Source organism: Ischnura elegans, chromosome 12 (genome assembly GCF_921293095.1).
Source record: "Ischnura elegans chromosome 12, ioIscEleg1.1, whole genome shotgun sequence".
NCBI lineage: Eukaryota > Metazoa > Arthropoda > Insecta > Odonata > Coenagrionidae > Ischnura > Ischnura elegans.
This window is the reverse complement of record NC_060257.1, coordinates 67,892,009-67,914,564: the sequence shown is the minus strand read 5'-3', so window position 1 is coordinate 67,914,564 and position 22,556 is coordinate 67,892,009. Positions and strand designations below refer to the sequence as shown.

At 36.0% G+C, this 22,556-nt stretch overlaps 1 protein-coding gene across 3 annotated transcripts in view; it reads left to right on the top strand.

Moving 5' to 3' along the window:
* The window catches only part of LOC124169614, a 134,463-nt gene extending 112,177 nt beyond the window's left edge, over nucleotides 1-22,286 (top strand). For 2 of the 3 annotated variants that reach the window (XM_046548255.1, XM_046548257.1), the window contains exons 5-7: nucleotides 5,973-6,209; nucleotides 18,931-19,131; nucleotides 21,598-22,286. In XM_046548255.1, the coding sequence (XP_046404211.1) occupies nucleotides 5,973-6,209; nucleotides 18,931-19,131; nucleotides 21,598-21,669 (510 nt within the window). In that variant the 3' untranslated portion in view covers nucleotides 21,670-22,286. The remainder of the gene's footprint in view (nucleotides 1-5,972; nucleotides 6,210-18,930; nucleotides 19,132-21,597) is intronic. The other variant, XM_046548256.1, reaches the window with a different exon arrangement.
* The last annotated feature ends 270 nt before the right edge of the window (nucleotides 22,287-22,556 follow it).

Below are 22,556 nucleotides of genomic sequence, written 5' to 3'. Positions count from 1 at the left end.
TCCCACAAAAATAAGGAATTTATACAGGAATTTATCTGCATCTATTGTAAACACCGTAAAAAAAAAAGCATCATTACATCAATATCATCATCATTTACAAAATCATTTAGTACAAATAATATCATCCATACTTATATAATGTCAGCAGTTATGAGGCTTTTCTGGCCTTTACGTCAGTTGTTACATCCGTTTGTTATCATATCCTATTATTCGCTGAAATACCAAGTATTAGCTTCGTAGTTTTCACCTCCGAGATAAATAATGGGAAGGGTTTATGATTGTAGCACTTTCTCTGTACTCTGATTGTATATAGGGGTATAAAGAATTACTAAAACCGCTGCCTTTATTAAACCTAAATTACCAGTCAAGCAGCAATTTGTTCCTTAGAGCGAAATTACTCCCGCCGCAGGCACGCAAATCAAAAGAGAAAATTTCACTGTCTGTTCTTGAATAGCTACGGAGCCCTAAATTACATTTGCATAACTTTCCCAAAGGAGCTTTCACCAGTGAACGACCTTCACGAAGTAAATTACCTGTCAACTGGATTCTACTGAGCCATCCCCATAAATTTAAAAGATGTCTCGTAACGATCGAGGGATAGAGGATGACACCAAAAAGGCTAACAGGAAACCGAACTATAGTTTTTCTAAAAAAAATAATGAATGATCATTGACGAGGTCCCCAAAAATGACTTCACCGTGGAAATTTGCGCTGCTTTTTCTCATACATTAAAAATCATTTCATTTCGTCTTCGGGAAAATATTTCATCAGCATTGAAATGCATCCACCTTCCTTGTTCAAGCTGGTGGAAAAATTATCATAATAATAGCATATGTAGAGACAGCGCCGCAGAAGCATGAAAATATTGTAAAAGTCATTCAAGCTGAATATTGATCCTTAGTAATTCACATACTGTCCCCCATTATAAAAATTATAATAATCCACACACCGTTAAGTAGAGAAAGATTCACAAAATTCATCATCAATTATTTCCACATATTCGACTCGCAGTTAAAAGTATGAAGCCTAATAGCAAACACCTTTTTTATTCCTCAAAAAAACTGCCTTACCGTACCGAATATCTACAATACACAATATTTAAAATAAAAATGCCAATTACGGTATTCCGCCATACAATAAGGTTGCATATACTCATCTGTAAACATCACATTCCGTTAATTTTTTTATGCTCTCACAAATTGCTTCAACACTTGCAATTTCGAAATGCACCAACTATTGCTGTAATGAGGTTAAAAAATACTACATAAATAGTCAATACAGTAAAATATACCGGCATTTTAATGATCGCATATTTTTGTCATACAAAATCTTTTTTGTCAAACCAACTCAAACAAGCCACACAAAAATATTTCGTTGACATAAATCACGTTTAGTTTCCATTCAACTTCTTCAAAATATCGATCCAGATTATCAGAATCAGACACATGGCATCAATGATGGTTTATAATGTTCCCATGACATTTAGAGATGGGATAGGTGGAATTGAGGACAATACCCAAAACGATAAACAGATATCCAAGCCATTCCCTCTCGTATCCCTTATCGGCAGGATGGTCCTGCTGGCAGTAATTCGATGAACTTCAACCCCAGGGAAACAAACGGAAAATATTCACGTGATCGCATGGCAAAGAGCCCTTTCCAGACGTCAACTCACCAACCACTTCTCCAATACCCAGTCTTTAAAAGATATTGAAAGGAAAAGAAAACACTAGAAAAATAAACGCCTCAAAAACCTGCACAAAACTTATAAAACAGTCTCGCAAAAGCAAAGCAAAATAAACACTTCTCCATAATTCAGGCAATTGTATTTTTTGTCTACAATAAATACTTCGATGAAGTGACATTAATTTATATTAGAATTGAGACTCACTGAACAAAACCTAGACTAAAAATATCTCCGGGAGCTGTCACCAAAATTTATTGAGTTTCTAATATATCTACTTTTTTAATATTTATTAGTTCATTACATGTTTCCTGGCTATGTGAATTTAGCTACGAACAACATCCGTAGCAAGCAGAAACTTTCATCTCAATTGATGCCAAGTCGACACACGACCTTAATTTTCAAATCATATAATAACTAAATTATAACTCTAAATAAATAAATTATAACAAAATTATAAGGCCGTATGAAGCATGCCTAGGCAAATTATCCTAATGAACCAACATTTCCTCAATTTAAAAGTCTTATCTACACTGCGTAGGTACCATAATGAATATTTTCTAACCATTTTCATTTTTTTTAGTCGAGCAATGTTGTTCAAGGAGGAAATATTCGTCTCAAGGAAATCCTAGCCCGAAATACAGGCCTCTCGGTAAATAAAAAGGGAAACGAGTTTAAATTGCCTCCATTCTGATCATTAAAAAAATAAATCTCAAAACATGATTAGGAATTAGCACTAATTAGGAAGAAGGTTTAAACGTCGGAGAGGAAGCTCAAATCGTGAATAAATTCCCTGGGATTAGTCTGACTTCATTCACAAAACATTGAGATAACAGCCCAAGTTTTAAATAGGGTCAAGGTTAATTATGCGTCACTACATCCAGGAGACTCGCTATACTCATTTCGGAAAAGTTTGCAAACACGCTAAACTCAAATAATCATATTTTGCATGAAAGGGCACAAGCGGCTACCTTGCTATCCTGTAAAATAAATAAATCTTAGCTCCGTACTAGCAGAGCAAAAATATCAAACGTCTGAAATTTCAGATTATAGAATTGATATTTGAGCAAATGAAGCTTAATATTTCCATAGGTTTTAAGCAATATATAAATAATTCATTTCTGTAAATAATGGCATTTTATTTTTTAAACTGGTGCGTTCTAAGTAAACAGTTGCGGAATACCTCTTAGTCAATTTTAATTCGTTCAATTTGGATTTTCATGTCACGTAAGGAAAATAATAATCAAACTTAACCGATCATTACTATACTGAAAATAAAATGAGAGCTTTTTTTGCTTTTCATCTTAATTTTCGAAATGGCTTTCTGTGTATGCTTGGAATCTATAGTCATTCTTGATGGTTTGAATAGAAAGAATATGAAACGCTGGTGTAAAATTATACATTGTTGTTAAATTATTTTACGTTACATCGGGTCACTTGCTAAGTCGAAGTACGGAATTTGTAATCAGCTCCCTCATTCAATTCATTCGAAATGCACTACTCTTACTGATTTTGTTTAAGCTGTATACGGTTGCCTATCTTATCGGGCTCATCCCTTGAAATGCATGCCTCATTAGATCGGAAGAGCTGATTTAAAATTTTAATTGTGGATTTTGGATACTTTTACATCGGATTTCTTAAAAGTTTACCTTCTTACCAATCTACAATTTTGTTTCATCTAAGTTTAAAAACTGACTTAAGGATAATTACTGTCAACGTCTTTTGTAAAAATAATTGATTTCATAGCATAGGAAAACATCCACTAGTGTCTTCAATTCCGATTTTATGCTGGGGAAGGTATTTATTTCGCATTTATATCGATGATTAGGCTGAATTCATACATCCTGATCCCAAGGATGAATTACATGTGCTTCTTTTTAAGAAATTTCTCGCTGATCTAGGTGACGGTGGGGTGAAGTCATTACTTGACAAACCGAAGGTCGTGGGTTTGAGTCCCACCTAGATATATGGTCCCTATTCAGGTTATCGATGCTTGTGCGTAGTTATTGATGGAACTCCTGTTGTAAAGACCGCTGTGTGCAGTTAATGGGGAAATTGAAAAAAAAGCTTGGTAATTGTTAGAAATAAATAATCGAATAAGCTAATAATAAATTCATAAAAAATAAAATAATAAAGTTTTAAAAAATACATATATTTCAATGAAAATCGGTCAAAAAATATAATTTCCGCATAAATTACCAATGGCATGGAATAAAATAAATCGTTCTTTAGAAACTATCGTAAATCATTTGCGCTACTCCAGAAAGTTTGATGATAGCGCGAAGGTCGTAAAACTGAAGATTTCTGCAGTTGGAAGAAAAATCGAGGAGAGATGAAATTCCGGACAAGAAAAGTTCCTTGTTCTTCCTATTATATTCTTCTAAACTCTGCTTAGCAAATAATGAATGCCGAGAAGAAGGCGATTCAAGCAAAATCACTAGAAAATGCATACAAATGCCATTGTCAAAAGGTTTGATAAAAACTATCTGACACTAGTGTAGCACAAGCATTTTTATTTTCAGGAGGAGCCTTTAAACTTTTGTCCAGCTTTTACAGAAACAGAAAGCATTAAGGTTGCGAATAGAATACAAATGAGAGTCAATTATATATTTCGTTTAATATTTTTATTACAAATTATTGAACGAAGTAAAATATGGATTCAGAGAAGTACATGATAATATTAAATCAATTACAATGTTTTTAAACTCTAAATTCACCAGTGCAACTCAATTCAGGTTCACGTCATCCTTCGGTGTTGCCCTGCCGCTTACTTTTCAACTATCTGGCATCCTTTAATCTTTCCCACCCATGAATACAAGGCATACAGTACTTTAGAGTACGCAAGACTCCTTCCCGGCCGATTACATTTTACCTTTCTTGGTGACTCATTTGACCTTATGAACTTGAAATTTTCACGCAAAACACGGAATATCTTTGCTTACACTTGTCCGTAACTAAAAATATTTTTTTAAATTACATCTGAGAAAATAATGAGGAAATTTTTCCGAAATTGAGAAATAGGCAAATTTTGAGAAAGGTATTCATTATGAACCATGAAAAATTTAATTCTACAATTTAAGTACTAAATTAGGTATATGTCACCAGAAATGACCGGTTGAGCTGGAATACTATATGTAATCCAGTTGCTTGTGTGCAAATCTAATATGGGGATCCTTCACTTTAAAAATGTGTACATTTTCAGCTCTATTACAGACAGATATGACCTACTTGTCATTTTATGTAGCAAAATTAAATGACCTTCATGATGGTGTCATGATAACTATGGTTGAGATGTATACTTACACATTAATGAAATGAAAAATATATAAAGTTTAATTTTTCCAAATAAAAAATTGGGATGGATAACATGATAAAATATTTACTACAAATAGTTATTTTCATACTTGAATATAAAAATAAACTCCACCTTATTTCAACAACTATCTCATTTCTCTATCATATTTCATTTCATCTATGTCATTTTCAAGATAAAGTAAGTTAAAAATAACATAGAGTGCCAAAGTACCTTGAAAATGACATAAAATTCTATATATTTCCATATTAACTTCGTTAAATTGATTCATTATAAAAATATTGAACGAAATATATAATTAACTGTATTCTATTCGCAACCTTAATGCTTTCTGCTTCTGTAAAAGCTGGAAATAAATTTAAAGGCTCCTCCCTGATAATAATAATGCTTGTACTAAACCAGTGATGAAGAGCTTTTATCACAGCTTTTAACCATGGCTTTTGCATGTTTGTAGTAATGTAGTTAATATTTTATCATGGATGTATCACATTTCTACTAAGTCAATAGAATATCAAGATACCTCGAAAATGACGTAGAATGTCGAAACCATGGTCGATAGTGGAAATTTATATTAAAGCATAGAAATTACCATTTTTAATTAATATTTTATCAAGGATATGTCGCATTTCTATCAAGTTAAGCCTGGAACGATGTTATACGTACAATTGGTACTATTAGAGAGACAATAAGGGGTCGTGTTTACGAGAATCGTATGCAGATACATTAAAAAAAAGAACTATAAGGAGCGTCTCGTAGGAACGGCATGTCTCCTCTCGGAATCCACCCATCTCAAGAAGTCGATATATGGATTTTTTATCGTGACCACGAGATCCCACCCACCATAACATCCCTACGATATCTCCACAACGACTAACATTTCTGCCTCTCCCGAAAAGACAAGTCGCTTCCCCCTGTCAAAAAAAAGTGAGTCGTTTTCGAGGATGAATTCTCATTGGTTGCTCTCCCACCGCGCAGGAAGGCTCGATCACCACTAGTCGGGTGAGCCTGGACACGGCGGAAGGAGACGGGGCATCTACCATGGTGCTGATCGACCCTCGAGAGTTCGCGAAGAAGGCAGCCCCCGAGTCTAAGCTGGCTGCCGGGCGGACGAGGCGGTTGTTGCGGACGGGGGCCGAGGACGGAGGAGATCCAGACCGGCAAGACGGCGACATGCACACAGCTACGAAGCCCGCCTTGGACGATTCCTCCGACGTAAGCACACTGTATTACTCATACTCTATCTTACCTCTAAGAATATCAATAACAACACTTCCCATTTCTTACCATAGCTAAAATTTTATTTAGCTTAATATACTTGTGTTCTTTGATTTCGAGGTTTTGATTCTCATTATATTTTATGTACTTGATTCTCGGCATATTTTAGGTTGATATGATTCCCGTAACATTATATGTATTTTGTTTTTTGTTACATATTATTAATTATCTTGTTATTGCGCCACTGTAAATTGGCAATAATTGCTGTACGTGAGCTTTTGAAATAAATAAATACCATACTATCTGACCCGGCATACGTTGCTTTGCCACACAGATAATTTCTAGTGAATATTTTGGTAGTCCAACAAAAAATAACTGACTTATTGTGTGTGGGTATGTGGTACATGTCTCAAAGAGGAATGGAGCGCTGTAAACTATGACGACCTATAAAAATAACAAAACACTAAACATTCATTTTTTGAATGCATTGCACTTTTATTATCTTATACAATAAATTTCAAATCACAAATCACTTCAACAAATTACGAAGCATATTCTACAGGAGATCCAAACCTTTTGTAAACGGTACGATGGCAAGCCTGGCAAATCCAAAAAATTCAATAACTCAAATGGATAATTTCTTTATTTCGATAATTCTTTTTAAATAATTTATTTATTTATTGCTTCGGTGGTATCGCAAACTGTATCGATAAAAGAGGTGTCAAACTAAATAAACAATACTGACGGTCGCCAAAGGGACAGTAAGACAAAAACGCTAAAATTTCAGTTTTATTGATGTTTTTTTCTAAATCCACCGTAAATTACGTGAAAAACGAAATTCAATTGCAAGAATAAGAATTTGCATTTCTTTTTCTTTCCAATGGTATATGTCTCAACTCAATGTGACCATTATCGCTGATATAAATATGTAAAAGAAAAAAGGTCTGCAGTCATTAAAAACGGACTTTCTATTTATTTCTTATTGAAATGACTCAGGGCCCATTCCAGGGCCTCATGGGCCCTGGAAAAGAATGAAATATAGTTTTAAACACACTCTCAGTCCTACTGAACATAGACAACAAATTTCATAAGAAGCGGTGCAGCCATTTCGGGGGAGTTTGGAAACGAAAAACCAGACACGAGAATTTTATATATTAGTTATACCGGGTCTTATATCTTTCGGCGGGACTCGTGAAAGTTATTGGGGAAGGAAGTGGGTGGTGTCTTAGCCACAGAAGTTCATTTTTCCTATATCCCATTTACGATCCTTCCCGCTGGTGTTCTTATTGATTCACTTCCAGTGGCTTCCGTAGTAGCATTCCAATCGAATTGATAACCGATTGATCTGACCTTATCTGGCTCGCCTTCGAGTCCATATTCTTAATTTAAGTATACCGGGAGTAGTCATGGTGATGACTTTAAGGAGTCACCCGCTATGCACATATTGTGCAAAAAATCCAAAGAGAAAAAATTAATTTGCCTTAACCGGGATAGGAACCCGGATCCCCCGATTTCCGGTCGACTGCTATAGTCAGTTAAGCCACCGAGGCATCATTCTCCTCTGTAAAAATGTGTGGACTATACCGGACAAGCTGTGAGCATATGATGGGACAATCAGTCCAAATCGTGCGCACAGCGCCACAGCCGGAGAGCAAACCCCGAACTTTGACACGTAGTGGTGTTCGCTCTAAACTAATTTAAGTATTCCGGGACTAGCCACGGCGATAACTTAACGGAGTCTCTTGAAATGCCCAAATTGTGCGAAAAATCCACAGAGAAAAAAACCATTCGTCGTGGATTTTTCGCATGGACTACCATCTTTACGCAGTGCATTCTGGTTAATGAAGACACCGGTACAAGATGGATATTAACTGTATAATATTAAATATATACATATTAAATATGAATTGACCTGTACATTTTGCTTGAAGAGTTTACAGAAAATTACAGGGTTATTCTAAATTATGGAAACATTTTCAAAAATTAGAATTTCCAAATTTTTTACGAATAAATAACCCCTTCCAATTCCATTAATTTTCTGATTATCGTGCTCTTCACCTATATCTATTTTTTCGGCGTTTTTTTTTTTTTTTAATGGAATGGAATTTAATGAAATGATATTTTGAAGTTTGTAATCTACGTAGAACAGTGAAATGAAAAGTGATAATTACTTATTCCATATTTTCGCAAAGGAGCCCTCTTCCCTTAAGAACTTCGAGAACACAGGTATCGCTACTCGTATGAAACCATTTTATTCCTTACAATGCATCATATTTCATGAAATATAAGTTCTTTAACTACAGTATGGATGCTTTAACCCATTATTCCGCAGACTGTATTCAGGGCTTTTTAACTTCGGTTGTTCCGCAATTTCCGATTTATTTAGGCCTAAGTAAGACGAATTTTTGGAAAAAAAATATTTTCATCTTATTATATGATTTTACAAAATGCAGCTTATACGCAACGCTGGGAAAACTCCAGTAAATAAATACAAGAAAAGTAATTTTTAAAAATTAGGTTACATCTTTTATTTTTTATCTTGATTTGTACACTAAACATCTTCCCCGGGAGTTATCAGTATTCCTTTGGAGGAAATTCCCCATTCTGCCTTTCAACGGACATGCTGGGGTATGTCATTTTTCTCAGGGTGTCTCGTATGTGCGCACCGAATTTTATTCCAAACGCAATCAGTCATAAAAATACAATTATATGAATGAAGATATTGGTGGAAATGACGAAATTAGAACTAGAGATACTTTTAAAAAGTCAGTAAATCGAAGAAAAAATTATTCTGAGGTAGAAAGTTGTTCCTAGAATTAGAATTCAATAAAGTTGCGTTAACGTAACGCTGGGGATTAATGGGTTAACATTGTTGATCTTTCAAAATATTTACATTGTTCCTTTGAATAGAGCCAAAATTATGATAATCTGATGACGAGCTACACTCGCCATTGCGCCATTTGGAATAGGAAGTCCAATATGAGCTAGACTCGCAGTACCAGCGCAAGGAGTAAAACTTATTAAATTAAATTAAATTGATATCATACATTATTTAAATGACTTTGATAATTCCTATTTTAATTGGCACAAGCTTGTTCGTTTGGGATTTGTACTGGAATAAATACGAAGTTTTGAAAATGGGTCCATCATTTAGAATATGTAATATTTAATAATTTATATGTAATATAATATGTTCATGTAATATTTAATTCCCCTAACTCTAATTATAACTCCGTACAATGCATCTATAGAATGCAGACTTCGATCACTATCGATCATATACTTCAGCTGTAACTATTGGAATCCTTTGTTTTAACCTTTATCTGATTTTTTTAGATGTATCGACAGCAAGATATTAGGCACATTATATATTTTCATCAATAATACCTTCTTTACGGGCTATCCGTGTCGGGCTGTCCCAATTCATCGGAGAAAACTCCCGACAGAAACGGAAATGGATTCTGCTCGAGGAGAATTGCCCAAATACGCGCCTTCTTCCATTACCCGGTGGCTAAATTAATTAAAATCTACTTATTTCCACTCATCCGATTGCTTGATCTTTGACCGTCATCTGTAGATGACTGATTTCAATTATATATGCAGTAAATGGTTGAAACTTTCATACATCATCGATTTAATTTTTTCTAGACGCTGCAGGCTTCCGTAGACTAATAAAAGCCTTAAAAAGAGTGGAGCAAGTGAGATGAAACGTTTAGTTTTATCAATCTTCTTACAAGGATGTCACCTAAGAAGTAATACATATCCATACTTCTTCTCACAACAACAATTATTATGAGGTAATTCGTCTTTTCCAGATGAACTAATCAATTAAACTTCAAGGAGAATAATATTTGGCATGTTTAATTGATAATAAAATAATTCAAACATCTTTCACATATTTTCAAGGTATTTAACCCTACAAAAGTCAAATACCCGGTTGAATACTGGTAAAATAAGTTTTGGCAATAATTCCCCAACAGGTCATTATTTCTAGATTGGCTTCTTATAGTGAGATTTTAATATTGTTGTTTTACTGTGTAGGTTTAATATAAATTTGGTGAATTACCTGTTCAAAAAATATGTTAAACTGTGTTACAAAATAAAGGTAAGGTTTTGTAAACTCTTCATACATATTTTGTGCCGACTGTATAATTTTTACCATGACAAAAATTATTTTCTAATGGAGAAGGAAGAATTTCGTCTCTTATGTATACTTTTTAACATGGAATTCTTCTGAGAACAGTAAGTAATAGGATCGCAATGTAGTTCCAAGATTGCAGCCAAAGATGTAAACGATTAAAAAGCATGAATTGTAGAGTTTTATTTCCTCGTAAATGTGTTAAATAGGCATTGCTCGGTACTGGATCATAATTCATATATCCCGCAAAGTTTCTTGTTTCTTTTGGTAAATTAAGTGAATGGAAAAGTCATTAAACTACCTTTATTACAGATTTTAGCTAAACAAATGCCTCCTTCGAATTTTATGATCTCCATGAAACAGAAGTCGATATTTCTTCGTAGTCGTAAGAATAAACCCAAACCCTGACGTTCACCACGAACCTATAAAAGCCTGCGGATGCATTTTTCAGAAGGCATACATCATCAAGCTACAAGAAATCCGAGGTGGAACAGGGAATAACCAATGAAGCGAAAAGGCTCCGCGAAGTAAAAATATAACTATATTTAACGGAAAAAAAACTAGGAAAATTACAGCAAAGCAGTCTGCATCGTTCATCTTCGACAATAAGTTTAAAACATTAAAGAAGATTAATATAATGGCCCTTGCGTATTTTTAGAACGCAAATTTTGTTTTAAAATAACGAAAATGCTTAAAAGCTATCTAGTACAACATTTTACTCCGAAAGAAAAAATAAAATTCATAGAAATACTTCTTAATTTATTTGCAATTTTTCTATTATCCGAAAATACATAATTTTTATCTGATACAGTTTATTAATAGGCATTTAAAAAATACGCCGGAGCGAACGAATGCTGCGTTGCCACGTCTTGCGCGCGAGTTTGCTTCCTGGTAACCAGCACTGGCCCAACGCGGCCCCGTTTGGCAGCATGATATTAATAGAAGTTATTGACATCCACAAATATCAATATTTTTATAGATTATGGATCATAGAAAATTTTTAAATAAACTATGAAGTGTTTCCATCAATTTTATTTTTTCTTTCGGGGTAAACTGTAGGAGTAGATAGTGTTTAAACATTTTCGTTATTTTACAACAAAATATGCGTTCTAAAAATACGCAAAGGCCATTTGATCAATTTTCTTTAATGTTTTCAACTTATTGTGGAAGATGAACGATGTAGAAGTATTAGTTTTTCCTCGGTTGAGTTACAAAGTTCATGAAGTTGACAAAACGGCTAATTTTTTTGGTGCGCGGAGTCATTTATTGCACTCGCGCGTCTACTTTTTTGAATTTATCATGAAACAAAAAATTAATTAGAATTGAGAATAAAATACTATAAAATGACGTAGTTTTTACTATTATTGCATGCGCTGAAGTCCACATATAAATTTGCAAAGTACAGCGGAGCATCATTTTGACGCCGACAGTAGGTGAGAATTACTTGTTGTCACATAGATGAATGTTCCAATCAAAGAGTCCTTAGCTTGACTCGTACTTTTCCGAAGGCAAGACATTCAATAAACTCGCGGAGTTCAACGTCTCCCTCAAATCAATCCTCATTGTTTACGTGCGCCCCACCTCGCGGAGGGATAATGGCGGGGAGAAAGTATGGGTGGAATTTAATGCCTCGAAATGATCCCTAAGGTTTGCTTGTGTACAATCATTCCCCTCATAAAGCGATCCCATTTATTTCGTCTTCCCTCCGACGGGAGTGCCAATCGCGTGACGCGCTAGGACTGGGCAGGCTCGCGATTCCCCTAACCCGAATCTCAGAGAGGTTAAGGGGGAAATTCTAAGAAATCTGTAATGCCATCGATATTTAGGTGTAACGATATTAACCCATTATAACCCAATGTTGCTTCTAAGCAACATCAAAAATGTATACATTTTCGGCTCTATTTAGGAAATGTTTAAATTACGCATTACTTTGTGGTGTAGATTGTAATGACGAAATGGTTATCTCCAACGATAATTGCGATTGAGTGCAAAATTTTCAAGTTTTCAAAATGAAAAATATTGAAATTTGATATCTCCCAGACGCAGCTCTGGGTTAGAAAGGATTAAGGAGGTAGTTCAGTGATTTCACGATTTAAAACACATACTCCTCCAGTATGTCATCTACAACCTTCTACAATGCCTTGAATAAGTAGGGGATCGGGGTGATGTGGTGGAAGTGCTGGATTTCCATCCCGTGGGCCCGGGTTCAAATCCCGGCGGTTACAGAGAATTTTCAGAAATTACTCCATATATCCACTTGGATTTTGCGTGGAGGACATTTGAAGCGCAACACTCCGTCCGTCGGATAGGACGTTAAGCCGTGAACTAACTTCCATTCCCTTCCCTTATGACGCAAGTATCCCCAACTGCCAGTTGCCTCCTCCAAATACCATACAATCGAATAAGTTATACGACTAAAGACGACATCTATTGAGATGAGAAAGCATTTTCAGGTTACATATAATTACTAGTTTATCTAATATCTAAGGTGGCAAAACGTACTTTTAATAGCATACTCAAGGAGTATATTGATGGCTAAGTTCTAACAACACTTATCTCAAAAATAGCAACCTTTCAGGATAGCAAAAAAAAACGAGTAATTTTTTTTTTTACTTGTTCACTGAAATAAAAATCAAAAGTTCATAAAACTGAAAAAAAGCACTCATTTGCAAACAAAGAGTTGTTTTTTCCTTGTATTTAATTTTTTTAATGTTATTACACTGTTTAAGATACCTTTCTCAAACCGGCCAAATTTGAGATACGTGTTGTTAGAACTTGGCCATCTATTTATCATATTATTTCACGTTGATACTTTTTCGAGGTATGTGAGCCAACTGCAGCAAAATTTTCATTACAACAGCATCTTTGACCTCAATCACCTAAAACGATACATACTTATGTATATTTATGAAGATTTTTTTGTAAGATTGGGCGAGTACCAGTACATAGGTGAATTTTCAAACGCTACATCCATGGTATATAGCAAGAAAATCTCATATTTTTACGGCCAAAAATATTATTTCGTGGCCGTAAGTCAATGGAATTCCATTAAAGGAGCATAGTTTCCACTCTTCATGAAAATGAAATAAACTTTTTAAATTGTAAGGTAGAAACCGATTCATATCATTTTAATAAGTTTCAAGTTACATTACCTGCTTCAGATTCTGTACAATCTTTGTTTTTAAATTAAATTCACTACCTACTTACATCCCTCGGAAAATTGAATAAAATCGCAATAACATTTCACCAAAGAATAGTTGCTCATTCTAAATGTAATGAAATGTTATCTATTATTTTTTTACATACCCGCATTATTGCCGAGAAGCACGGTCATTGCAACATCAGTATTTTGACTTCGCTAATAACTCGCGAAGAAAATGCGAAAATGGGAATGGTTTTCCGTTTATCATACCTATTACTATTGTTTCCAAGTAGGCTTCCGCGGAGATTATAGTGATATCTGGTGATTTTCCGGGTATTCTTCCGCGTTTATCCATTTTGTAGGACAAAATTGATAAAAACGCGGAAGAATACCCGGAAAAATCACCAGATATCACTATTACTATTGTATTTATTCGTTGAAAAATTATAGCATTCAAAAAATCTATAAGAGGGATTGAAAAATATATTCACGATTTATTCTCAAGTTTAGCCTACAAAATTTAACATACTAAAACACAACTACTCTTTAACATGCTAAAACATAAATTTACACAATTTTGCTTTGTTTTTCACTTCCTTAGATTGTTTAACTGGACTAAATATTCTACTTTTATGGTAAACACCCATTTTTGATGTTTATTTTCATTCATTTATGTTTTTATACACACGCATTCGTGTTTCTTTGCATGTAATGTGATGCATGCACTGGATTCACTGTAGTAGCATCCTGTAAAAGATATTTTATTCATTTCCTCGTTTTCAAATAGCATCTTCAGTAAATATCTTTTTGTATCCCGGAAATGAAATTCCCTGTGATTCATTTTTTTCATGAGATTTTCCCGTGAGAGCACTACAAGCATTTTATATTTCCCATATTTTCGCAAACATTTAAATCTCAATGGTTGGGCCGGGAATTCGAGAATCCCAATTCGTGGAAGCGAGGATGGCTGTCAAGGGAGCATTTTCGGAAGGAACAGTTGAGTCACGATCCACGAAATCCTCGCAGGTCCTGGCGCGGGAAAACAGACCTCCCAGCCCCGTGACCTTAAAAGGTAATGGAGTCAGGCTCAAGTCGACACGGCTGAGAGCTCATCGCGGCTCAGATAGATCGAGTCCCCAAGCCACCGTAGTATTGGGAGAAGACGTCCTCCGTGGGCAATCTGACTCGTTATCCATGCATGCACACATCTGCTTGGAAGCCATTCTGGCAGGTCGCCAAAACTGTTGTCGCCAAAACCCAACGGACGCGGTGAAAACCCGAAGAGAATGCAGAGATCATCTGATACGCCGCGAAAATATTCGAACCTTCACTAAACTACTCATGTTGAAATTTTAAGGATATTTTACACTTACCATACTGGCCATAAAACTGTGGATCTGCATGACAGAACCGGCCATTGTCAATAATTTTCTGTTATTTCTGAACAACCTACCTTAAATGCGAGGAATACGTGTTTGGTATCACTTTGAAGAATGGCTTTTTCTTTTTGTTTGAGGTTAGTTCGATTTTGTTGAAATATGGAAAATACAATTTTTCAAAAGCCGGATGGCGTAACATTACGACCGCACATAAAACACAAAAATCGAAGAATTTCACGTGGCGTAATATTACGCCCACATCAAGCAAATTGACAGTTAATATTATATATAAAATCTTGCCATAACACCTCGCATTTTCTCAAATTGAATTTTTTTAGATACAGAAAAATGCTGAGTGGTTTTACTCTATATAATACTGTAATAATTATTAGATTATTTCCCTATGGTATAAAAAAGGCGAGAAAATTGCATTTCAATATGTTATTGAAATGACAAATAATTGGAAACCACAATAACAACGCTTAAGACCCGCTGATATTTTTAGGTTAGCCGAGTATTAACGTTAATTATTGGACCAACGTTTCCTCATTCTTGTTAGAGACCTCTTTATGGGTTATACATTCAGGAACGTTGCGAATAGATTTATAACTCACTTTGCTAAACACCTTTAGCTTGTAACACTCTTCATATCCGGGTGCTTTTAATTTAGTGAGAGCTTTTAGCGCACAACAGCTCACTTCAGCACACACGAATTGAAACAATGGAATAATGTTCGCAGGAAAGTTGCTAAAACCTCCGCAAGATCGCCCTCAGCGAAGAAGATGATCTGAAAAATAACGAATTGCGATGATACAATGGAAATATCCAAGCTCAGAGAATTCCAGTCGGAATATTTCAAGTCATTAGTTCAGTCGTATTAATGACATTCCAACCAATATTATTACAATGAATTTTAAGTGATCTTATTTACTGACATCGATAAATATTACCTTTCGGACTTTACCCGTTGTGCGCTTGAAGATTGTAATAAGCTAAAGGTGTTTAACAGAGTGAGTAGGTGTCTTCAGTCCCATTTCAATACGACTAGATAATGTGTAACAACGAAATGACTGCGACTGTATCAGTTATAACTAGAAAGAAAAATCCCAACGGCGGCGGATAGAAATGGATCGAGGATACGTAAGTCCACGACAGTCTGATAACATACATAAAAGAAAGCTTTCCTCTGATCTACTGTGGTTTTCTGAACTCGTAGTTTCCGTGATATCGTCTTCCTTAGATCACACTTCTCAATAACTGCACATATAGTATACTAAATGGCGTTAAAAATTATGAAAGTCATGTAATTGTTTTACTAGTGACCACAGTAACCGACAGCGACAATACAATAAAATGCCATGGAATTACTTTTCAATAATTTCCGATTTGCTATCAAGGTAAAACCGACCTCAATTGCCAAAAAAAAGGGCAAATCATAATGGAAATATAAAATGACTCATTATTCCATAAACACGATGCATCAGACTTCCGCAGCAAAAATATCAACTCTAAAGCCCTTCCAAGCCATTCAAAAATAAATCACCAAGTCTTACTCATTACGCTGAAACACATGCTAAGTAACATCTCGAGGCTTGACATGTCACGTCTCACAGAGGAAACCAAATTAGAGCACAGAAGTTTAAAAAATGATCGCAAGGCCACTATTATGGCAGGGACATTCCCACTAAGGGCCAACTGCCTATCTTGAATGAAAACTTCTCTTTTGTGCTTCTGCCGACGAGATCTCTTTAGCAGTAGTTTCCTAGTTTCCAGCTGTATATAATTGCCCCGAAGTAATTACTTGGTTCTTATATTATATTTAAAGAAGCACCATTGCGACAAAAACGTTTAGTTCACGCTAGAATATTCTGATTCGTAATCACAGTAAGTATCACATAAAGCAGAGATGTTAATGGTATAAACAATTGATAAATATATTGCATTAAATACGTTGATTAATTATTGGAGTTTTTAATTTGCAAATTTATTAAGAAGAGGATTATGGGAGATAATTAGAAAGAAAGCTGGGGCTTAGACAGTTAATTTCAATGCAACCCTAGACTCCAAATAAACTGATCCATTTTCTTTTGCACTTAAGATGGTGACGCAAGCAAAAAACAACCAGCTCAAAGCTCCTTGTAAAAATATAAGGACGATTTCGTACACCACCGGGTGCTTATGCAAATGAAAGAATTCAAGAATCCATGGTGGAGAATCTCGGATTTTCGGAGGTCTAAAAGAAATTGAGGTCAATATTCCCATCGCATGACATAAGGCTAACGGGAATAATCCGATGCCATTCCCTGCTATGGTCACAGGATCGACCTATATTATCTTTCACTACTTTCAAAATGGTTCTTATAGAGTTTTATTAAATATTTCTTTATTTCTGCCGCAGAAACCAACATTTTTACTATAGAAATGATCGTTTTCTTCCTAAACGTAATTTACCGAGAACAGGAAAAATGGGAACTATTTTACTCTCCTCAGGAAAAGGAAAGTAACCCGAAATAAACTGGGCAAAGTAAAATAGCAACGGGTAAGAGCTTAAGAAAACCAAATGCATAAATTGTGCGGCTGACGCAGTATTAAAATTAAATATAAGAACTTGGTATCTATGCATCGTAAAAATTTGGATTAAACACTGTTACCAACAACACGGAAAAAAGTAAGAGAGATTAAACAATGTTAAATTCGGCTGAGAGATCAAAATACCCCAGCCCAGTGATCACTTCCTAGTAAATAGTTTTAATATGATCTCCATGAGTATTTAAATAAATATAAATTATATTATTCTTGATACTTTATTTCCTTTCTTTCACTCACTGTTCATTACCTTAGCTGCAAAAAAAAAGCGCTCAACCTTTGCACTGTTAGCAACCTAAACTAATTGCGCAGTGAGTTCTCCGTGAAAATTATAAGACGACTTAACACAGAATCCCATTGGTTGCTAATGCGGGGAAAAGGAAACAAGAATAAAGCGATGCGAAATTGAACGGGCAGCTTGCCATATCCGAGACCATATTCTACAACACCTTTATATAATTTTATGTTTCCGTTTTAATATACGGTCGAACATAAGCCCAATCCATAGTTACGTAAATATTATTTACCATCCTCCGTTAACAAAGTCAATCAACAATCAACAGTGCGAAAGTGATATTCTTATTTACTATAATTTCTTTACCGGATGATGGCTCAGTGAGCCGAAACACGTCGTATGCATCAAATTATTGCTGAAAGATGCAACTACCTTTCATTTCGATAAGATTCCAAAATGCGAATTAATGAGTCGATATCTCCACGGCACAAACGCTCAACAATCGCCCGCCGAATCAAATCCGCTCATCTAATAGCCCTAGTAATAGTATAGAGCTTTCCACATGTAGTTGACAGTATGGGCTCTTATGGAGAATCGTTTCCCATGTTAATTTCCATATGGCCACGAGCGCGGTGTTGTCAATAACAGCACGAAAAATTAATGTTGCTCTATGCACTGATAAAAAATTGCATCCTAATGTAGAAACGTACTCTGCATTCATCCGTGCTATTATTTTATCGATAAAATTATAACAAAAGCCATAAAAAATATTTCATTAAATTTCCGTTAGAAACGTGTATTTTTTTACTTTATCTTCTTCTCGCAATTTGTACCTGACCTTAGCCTGTATTAAATTGAATCTTCTGCACAAAATTCTTCATACTCTTTTCTCTTTGAAGGTCTTCACCTATTTTACAATGATCGAGTAAAAATGTTGTTATGCCGACGTAACACCCTTTAGGACAAGAGAATTTTGATTTTTGCAAGGTAAAAAGTAGTCGCTTACTAACTTACGTTTCTCACGTTGTAGGTCCCCATACGCTGCGTATCGAATTGGAAGAAAACTACAAAGTTATTTTACAGTGAAAAAATCATTAACTTACATCAACTCTGAAGGGAGCTACAAGGTTTTGATCTTAAGAATGAGCGGATTTGATTCGTTAGGTGACTGTTGAGCTTTTGTGCATTGGGAGTATCGGAGTGGTTGGCTTCAATAATGATTCCTACTCACCATGCAGCAGAATGGAGAGTGGGGTGAGGATGAAGAAAGCATGTACCAGATCCGCGGCAGTCTGTCGGATCACCTGGGCTACTCGCCGTCACTCGGGAGCAACGATGATGAAAGCAGTGAGAGCAACTGTAGTTCGCTGTCGTCCGGCAAGGACACCGAGAGGATCAAGTACGAAGCACCGCTCGTCAAGGAACTACGAAGGGCAGAGGTGAGCACAAAATCAAAGCGATGGATGTATTGCCTTTTTTAAAGCTCACCCGAACAATTCTGTGACTTACTATGCGTAACAAAAGTATAAATATTTAAGTATACCGTGACTAGCCACGGTGATAACGTTTACGGAGTCACCCGCAATGCACAACTTGTGCGAAAAATCCACAGAGGAAAAATCATTCGCCTTGACGGAGATTCGAACCCGGATCCCTCGATTTCCGGCCGAGTGCTTTAGCCAGTTAAGCTACCTGTGGAAATTTGTGGACTAGATCCGGGTTCGAATCCCGGTCAAGGCGAATGATTTTTCCTCTGTGGATTTTTCGCACAAGTTGTGCATTGCGGGTGACTCTGTAAAAGTTATCACCGTGGCTAGTCCCGGTATACTTATATAAGTCTAGAGCGAACACCTCTCGTGTTCAAAGTTCGGGCTTTGCTCTCCGGCTGTGGCGCCATGCGCACGACCTGGACTGCTAGTCGCATAATATGCTCAGCAGTCCATACCACCTTGTCCGGTATAGTCCACTAATTTCCACAGGGGAGAATGACACCTCGGTAGCTTAACTGGCTAAAGCACTCGGCCGGATATCGAGGGATCCGGGTTCGAATCCCAAGGCGAATATTTTTTCCCCTGTGGATTCTTGGCACAAGAAGTATAAATACTCAGTGGTGGATATAGTTTGAACCAAGGAGGCGCAAAGAGGGCGGCAGAGGAATTCCCCCCGCCACCGCCGATGGGGGGTTCGGAGATTTTGGAAATTCTAATTGGGCTGGTTCTTTGATAAAAAAGGGACTGATATGTACTTTTATCACTACAAAATCGTGTAAAATAGGCCTACAGTTTAAAAATAATGTGAGGGCTTACTGAGGCGCAGATTTTTAATCTCATAGTACAATACCATTTTCAATTTTTTTTTAAAGATTATACCCGTGGATGGCTGAGAAAAAACGGGTAATGATTTACTAACAATCGGACTAGTACATCATGTGGCTAAAATGAAATTTCTACCAAGTTTACAATTTTTAAAAATTAATATTATTTTTACGCCTCATCTGGCCCCAGTTAACCCACAAATTAAAGGTAACTGAATCACCCCATGGCAAATCCGATTTGAGCACTGCCACAACTATCTGGGATAACTTAGTACATTAAAGTGCTCAGAAAAAAATTGCTTTACGTAACTTTTTGATGCATGGCCTTACCTATGCATAGCTGCCTTTCTTATATCATCCCATAGATCCCCCACTGTGGAGACTCCTGTTCGAACGCCTATTTTCATGCTATGGGTGCCATTACTTTTCTTGCTATATTGTGCGTTGATTATGGCGGTTAAAATTTTAATCTACTCGTTAAATATAAATATTAGTGCATAAACTAAAAAAGCACCGACTTTAAAGCAGTTCTAAGTACATCTCAATTTAAAAATTGGCGTTAAGCGCGCCCCAATACCTTAACCAATTTTATAGCCAAATGTATATATTTTACTGAGTAACGCTCTTTAAAAATTTATCTTAAGTTTCATACGTCTTCCAAAATGAGAACAATTGTTACTGCATATTTAATAAAACAACATTTTCTGTGTAACGGTTGCCAGTACGAGGTGAATTTTGACACTGATGTCATTGGCTAGTCTTCCATATCTTTTTACATACGTTATGAAGTTTTGACAATTATGCGCTGTTTTAATGGCGATTTTTTCCCGTGGAGCTAATGATTCACTTTTTTTGCTTAGCGAGTGACCTCCCTCCCTTTCTCGTCAAACTTACATTTATTCTATCATGTCACTTCTCCTATCCGTCTCGACAAGATATAAATTAGGCTGCCTGCTCGTCAGTTTAATATATCATGACGAGAATTCTCTTTTACACATAACTTGGAATCAGTGCATATCGAAAGGAAAAAATATTTTCATGAATTTCCATGAGAAAAAATTTCCCTGGACCGGGAATCGAACCACAGATATTTGGTTTTCCGGGTCATTGCGCAGACCAGTATGCTATCCAAGTTCCTTATTTCCTATGGCATTTGTGTCGAGGCTTATGGTACTAAATGTTGGACCCTCGCGGTCCATCAAGGATAGCGAAGCCACAACCGGTTGAGAGCCTCAAACCTGCGCTATAGCCGCGCAAAGCGGTATGTGTAATATTTCAAATCCTGCCGCGCGAGCAGCGGTGAAATATTCATGAACAAAATTAATTAAATATTCATACCTAGAGCTTCGGTACAATTGCGATTTGAACTAAGGAACTTGTAAAGCGTAGTGGTCTGCACATTGGCCCGGAAAGCCTAAGATATGTGGTTCGATTCCCGGTCCAGGGTAATTTTTTCTCATGACAATTCATGAATATTTCACCGCCAATCACGCGTCAGGGTTTGAAATATTAGGAAAAAAGAAGTTTCAATTCGACTGCTGCAAATTTTGATACACTGCAGACGCAAAAGTAATTTTTTTTTCTTTTTCAGACTGTGGAGCAGCTGTATGAACTCGCGGAGCAGATTGTCGGTCCAGTACCACCGTGCGTTCCAAGCAAATGAACCAGGAGGCAACAAAAAATGTGCACATGTGCACCGAAGCAAAAGAAATTAGCAGTCTTCGTACCAAATGAATACTTCTATTAACCGCCACCGTTTCTAGAATTTTAATTTCAATGTGCACGGAGTACGTGAAAAAAATTAAAATTGAGCTTAATTCTGCACAAAAAAATCACGCGGTCTCCAAAGACAATCGTTCTGTTTCACTACATGACGCATTGCATCGAAAAAAATATTACCATGACATATGACGATGACACTCTTTTTTAGGTGCATTAAACCTCCACGAGTGTGATATCATTTATAAACAAAGAAACAAGTTACGCACAAAATTTGAAGATGAAAAATGCAAACTAACGTCTGGTAAAAAATGTTCGATTTTCCAGCTCAAATAAATGTTATTAAGCAATAAAAACACTCCTAAATTGAAATAAAATGCCTATTCTTCTACATGAGGCACTATATATTCTAGATCACATGAAAATTGTAACCATTCATATCTTGATTTTGGTGGTCATTTCGTGCACCTCAATGTCACCTCCTCACAATATTTCCACATTGAATTTATTATAATCATGCTAACTTTTTGTTTAATAAACTGATAAAGCTGCTGGTATTGATCTCAGGTAGTTCAATGACAACGAGATATCTTCACACCTTGCCTGCATCTCTTCTCAAGAACAGTTTTTCCTCAGAACTGTGAAGTTTAATTGATCTACTTTAACATCAGCAGAGTCACAAGCTGAGTTTTTCCCTTGCGAATGTACAATAATCAGATGAATATAGCATGCCAGGTTGGGAGGGAAAAATTATCCCAATTTTACAGGTAATACCTTCATGTGAATACCCGTTACAGCACCACGACGGCAACGGGATTTCTGCCACAATCG